This window comes from Genypterus blacodes, unplaced genomic scaffold (genome assembly GCF_046128005.1).
Source record: "Genypterus blacodes isolate CSIRO-AG114 ecotype Tasmania unplaced genomic scaffold, CSIRO-AGI_Gbla_v1 ptg000156l_1, whole genome shotgun sequence".
NCBI classification, from domain to species: Eukaryota; Metazoa; Chordata; class Actinopteri; order Ophidiiformes; family Ophidiidae; genus Genypterus; species Genypterus blacodes.
This window is the reverse complement of record NW_027466957.1, coordinates 7535800-7541370: the sequence shown is the minus strand read 5'-3', so window position 1 is coordinate 7541370 and position 5571 is coordinate 7535800. Positions and strand designations below refer to the sequence as shown.

General features: G+C 41.8%; 1 protein-coding gene across 1 annotated transcript; it reads left to right on the top strand.

Moving 5' to 3' along the window:
• Positions 1–224: 224 nt before the first annotated feature.
• Positions 225–4016, top strand: vgll4a (vestigial-like family member 4a). Its single transcript, XM_076166951.1, has 6 exons — positions 225–434; positions 825–967; positions 1483–1645; positions 1874–2099; positions 2179–2293; positions 2561–4016. The coding sequence occupies exons 2-6, from the start codon at positions 886–888 to the stop codon at positions 2764–2766; spliced, it is 792 nt and encodes a 263-aa protein (XP_076023066.1). The 5' UTR covers positions 225–434; positions 825–885; the 3' UTR covers positions 2767–4016.
• Positions 4017–5571: the final 1555 nt, after the last annotated feature.

Sequence of the window (5571 nt, the reverse complement as noted above, 5' to 3'; positions counted from 1 at the left end):
ATTAATCCATTGTTTCTTGTTTTGGGTACAAAATATTATATTTCGTAAATTTTCGCACGCTTTTGTGCAATTTTGTAGACTTTGTTGCTGATAAAGTTGACGTCAATAACTTCTTATATCACGGTTAACAATATGAAAGCATAAAAAACACATGTTGTCTAATGTCCTAAGTGATATTTGAACATGTGTGTGTGTGTGCAGTAAGTCCACACTCTTTTGTCTGAACTCTGTGTCCCTTCAGCCTGTGTGTGCGCGTGTATATATATGTGTATGTATGTGTGTGTGTGGAGGCTAGTTGAGCTAGCCGACATGTTATTTTACAGCTAACTTTATCGATCAAGTCAAATTACCCTCTTATCGCCAGTTAACCTTCTTAAATCTGTCGTAGTGTGTTGTTGTTGTTGTGTTATAAACCCGCCGTGTGTCACCGAACAGTAAGTTGTCAATGAGTTTTATTCTATTTTTCGAGCTGAAGCAGCAACTTGTAAGCTAACTACAAACTTAGTCGGTAGCATTAATGGCTACGCTAACCTTATTAGCCAAAGTTAGCGCGTGCCTAACTTAAGTAGCTTCTACGAATTAAACTGTTATAGTATAGTTTTTGTTATATAATGTTTACTGTAAAATGTGCATTATTGTCACAATTTAATTAAAATTGGATTTAAGAACAACTCAAAACCAGTGTAAAGCTAGGCTAACGGCGTAACAAGTTAGCCAAGCGTAGCGTAGTAGCGGGACACAGCTCGCGCAGCTCATCGTTAGCTATCAAAGCTAACACGGTTTTTAAGTCGGACTGACATTTTGATTCTTTCCCTCTTATCCAGGACAGGTACTTTTGTCTTGGCTGGTCTAACGTCAATGTTGGCGACTAGCAAGCTGGTGTAAATGCTTTTCACTAGAATGGACCTGTTGAACGCTCAGTTCCTGGACAAGATGAACAATAACATCGGGAGACTCCACTACGAAGGTTTGTAAGCCATGTTCACGCTTTACATACTCCGCGCCTCGGTTTGTTCCAGACATGATCACTTTCATGACGTGATGGCTAAATCCGTTAAGTTTGTTCACATCGTACTGTCAGCTGGAGACTAAATTGTTTTTTCGTGTATCACTAAGTGCCAGGTCACATTGATAGTATCACAGATTGGTGAATTGAAGTCATTTATTGGCCAGATCATCACTGGCAATCAACCATGTTAACGTTACCACGCAATCATGAGTCCAATTCCTCTGCACCTGCCCTCTTTGATGCAACTACATGTGTTTGTAATGCTCTATTCTTTTATCCTTGCCTTTGGGAATGCCAAGCTATCAAAGTCCAAGTTAGATTGGCATCAAACAAAAACTTAATGAACTAAATGTTTTGCAAGTTACAGCTGCCTCCTGCCCGATAGCATATTGGCAAGGTTTCATCACACACCGCAACTAATAACAACATTTGTTTACATTCATCATTCATAGTGTGTCCTCTCTTTCTCTAAGATGAGTCCAGGACGACCTCCCTGCCCTCCGCCATGAGCAGCACACCTGGACCTCCCCCAAACTGTCCAAGCAAGCGCAAGTACGGCGAAGAACAAGCGGAGGACAGGCTCAGCTGTGACGATGACCACATGACCAAAATGAGCAGATTATTTGCAACTCAACTGTGAGTACATTTCAAACAACAGAGCAAATTATAGTTTGTATGATATTGAATTCAACACTTCCAAAAATATGGAATGATGTACAGGCATATTTGTGAACATGAGGAAAGTCAGAAGAAACCTTTTTTGGGAAGAGGAATCATGCCACAACACCTGCAGCACTTGATCAAGAGTTGGTCTTGATTATTCAAACACATTTGGTTAACATTGAGATGTTCCTCTGTGTCAAGTGCCCGGCCCTCTGCTGGAGACAATCGTAACGAGCACTGGAGCCGCCACAGTCCGGTGGATCACATGTCTTCCTCCTCTAATGGTCTCCTCGGGAACCACCTTTATGCGTCCATGACTGGTTATGCCATGGAGCAACCTCTGGTTCTGACCAGAAGCAGCCTGGACATTGGAGTGGGGAGCAGAGAGCAATCTGCGACGCTGGCTGCATCTGTAGAGCGGCAGCAGGTATGCCATCTAATGAGACTTTAGCAATCATCATATTCTTTGTGCTGACATGTAATGGCAAACACTTTCCCTCCTATAGAATCGTCCGTCTGTTATTACCTGCGCTCCTGCCAGCAACCGCAATTGCAACCTGTCACACTGTCACATGAACGACTGCTCCCCCGGCCCAACTACCGATGAAAGGAAGGCCAACGGTAAGCCTCGTCATTGTCTCACACTCTGTCTCTCTTCTATCTCTAGTTAGGCATAAAACCTAAATCAGTGTTGTATATTTAGCTCAAAACACTTTCTGAGGAACTGCAATGTTTTGTTTTGTTTTGTTTTTGCATCTCCTTCACCTTTCACCGGAGTGGTTGTCTAAAAACTGATATAGACAAAAGTTGCTTAAAAAGTTAAGAACTTGTTAATTGACTTTGTTCTCTGTGGTCTCCTTCCCCCCCCACACCAAACTCTTATTCCAGCTAACACGGTTTGTGACCCTGTGATCGAGGAGCACTTCCGCCGCAGCCTCGGGAAGAACTACAAAGAAGCAGAGCCCGTCTCCAACTCGGTCTCCAACTCGGTCTCCATCACCGGTTCGGTGGATGACCACTTTGCCAAGGCACTGGGAGAGACCTGGCACCAAATCAAGGCCCAGGGAGGGGGTCAACAAACCCCTGATCCATGATCCAGGTCGGCCAGTAATGAACCACAATGGCTTCCTTTGTGTTTGTGTATGAAAAGTGAAGGTTGACCACTGCGTCATCTCTTGCAAGCAACAACTTCCTTTAGCCAAGAACAATGTAATACTGGTGCTCACATCGGCTGTTCCCTGGTGGGCCTAGAGGTCAAATTCCTTAGTTGACTCTGCTGAGATTTGTAGTCAAAAATTGGCAGTCGTTCCTTTTGAAGAGGAGAAAATAGACATTATATTGGTTGGACAAAGTTGTAGAAACTGTACAATCTTAGATTTGATGTTGCGTTGACGTTGACGATTCCCCAAAGCGGTTGGGTTGTTAGGAGTTCATGCTCAGATTTAAAATGCCTTTCTCTTGCCTTGATAGCCAAAGAACTCTGCCTTTTCACACAAAATCCAAGCCATAGATCTAGTCTGTCTTAACTAACCCTTTCACTCTAAAATCACTCTGCTTTTGAATCTGTATTACTTGAAAAAGTCAGCCAGGTCTGATTTGCACTGTTAACGTTTCTGACCGTTGTAGTGGCAGTTCACCTGTTTCAGTTGGTTTATGGAGTGGTGGAAGTGGATGTCTTGTGTCTGGAAGTTGTGATGATGCAATCAAGGCTCTGGTTCTCTAGAAGACTCAAGAATAATCTGTCTTACTTATTCCAAACTGGATTTTACTGCATCCACTGCTTACTAAATATTTGTTTTTGTTTTTCGGTCTATATGCTGACTGTGTTTGATTTCTTGGTAAACTAATGTCAAGGATAGTAAGTAGTTAGTTCTCTAACTAGGAAGCATGTTCCAAATAGCTGGTTTCTATTACAAACCTTATCCTATACTACGTATTTACTCAGAATTTATTTTTTATCTGTAACAGTTCTAGAAATACTCACTGCTGGTACAGTTGTACTCAATATATTTTTTGTATCTGGTTTTCATTGGTTCTCTGTAGGTGTAAACCGTAGCACCCATCTACAAATCACAGCCTCTGGCAAGGCTGTGTGAATGCAGTACAGGCTCGATTGCTTTGTTATCCCGTGGAGCTGGACGTTCTAGTTGAATGCATGCCTGAATACGGCTAAAACTGACCTTCTGTAGCACAGCCTTATTCAATGGCAATGCAGTTAGTAATGGCTTTATTTATTGTGAACACGTTTATGGCCTCATCGTGACCCTTTTGACAAAACTAAGAGAAATGAGAATCGACTTCTGGTTTCCTTCTCGCAAGAACAAATGCAGATGTTTCCATTCCTCCATTGATTTCCACGCGAGCTGGGCGTTTTGATGCACTTGCTACGTACACAGCCCTCATTAGGCAGCGACATTCCACCGTGACTGCGCGACAATTATCAGTCTGTGTTTAGCAAATACTGTTACAAATAGGTTTTTTGGTTTCTTTTGAGATCGGTGTGATCTCCACGTGCAAACGTAGCGCTTAATGCTGACAAAACAAAACAGGTGGATTTAGTTAAAATTCCTCTGTCGCCCGATTTGCCAACATCGATAAGAAATGGTATTGAGATTTGTTTTTGTACGTCAATTTAACTGTATGTGAAAAGTATGCATCTCTATTTGTATTAATATTCTACAGTTTTAAAATCGCTGTACACACTATCCTGTCTTTATATGTTATCCTACTCCTTCTCTTGACTATCATTGCGCCGCGCGGAATGATCATAGATGATTCTATTAAGTAGTGTAGCCATATGTACGGGCCTTCAGTATCCTCTAACATGCATTCTATCTTTCTAAAAGAGTTTCCCCCCGTAGCTGTTAGATGAATATGTGCAGGAACACGAGAGTCTTTTTGGTGAGAGGACGTAAGGGGGCGCAGTGTGGAGAAAAGAAACCTGTTTAGCTTTCTGTGTGTACCTTTAGTGACTTTTTTAGGGATTATTTTGGGGACTGCTTGTTTGACACAAGTTTGTTTTTCAGGAATAAGTTTGGGGTAATAATCCAATGTTATTTAATTGCTATATATTTAGACTGTATCTCAAAGCTAGTTTGGAGACACAGCCTGTTCTAGGTGTGAGTCACATATAAAATAAATCCTTTTTTTTTCCACGTTTGTCCTTATTTCTCCAGAAGAAAATGCCACTGTTTTGTACTTTACTACTTCCAAATAAACTTTAAAAAAAATGATATTTGCATTCTTTGTGTTTTGTTAATTTCTAGTAATAAGTGACTTACCTCATATAAAGTGACATGCTTTGTTTAGATCAGATGTTTGGTACACTTTGCTGTTAAATTCCATTGTTTTCTATTTGATTGAGTTCAGGTACACACTTGCCCATCGTAGGACAGAGCAGACGTGTGTGCATAAACCTTCTTTGCAAACTCCTCAGCAGTCTCCAAGTGAATTCTGGCTGGTGGAGGGTTGCTAAGCAGTTTTACGCTTGATTCTAAATTGCTGTTGTAAGGTTGCAGACGCTTGAATCAATAAGGAGACAGCCCCACTAGAGCTCCCCCCTTATTCAACCAGGCAATCAGGAGTCTGTGCTTGCTCCTTGTGAATACAGTCCAAGTGACTCATCCAAAATAGCTGCCTCTGCACTGCAGGTTAGAGGGGAAAACACATTATATATGCGTTTTTAAAAATAAACAGGCTTTGCAAGGGGTTGAAATATTTTGCATGCTGTTTCATGTCAGTGGGTGCTTGGGTGTTTATTCTCGGTCTAGCTATTGACCGTCCTCAGGCCTCATTACTTCACCCTGAATGTCTCCTGTGCTGGTGTGTTTACAGAGTGTGTCCAGGCCCACCGGACTCCACTGCCTCTGGAGTGTGAGTTTACTGAGAGAGCAACAGAT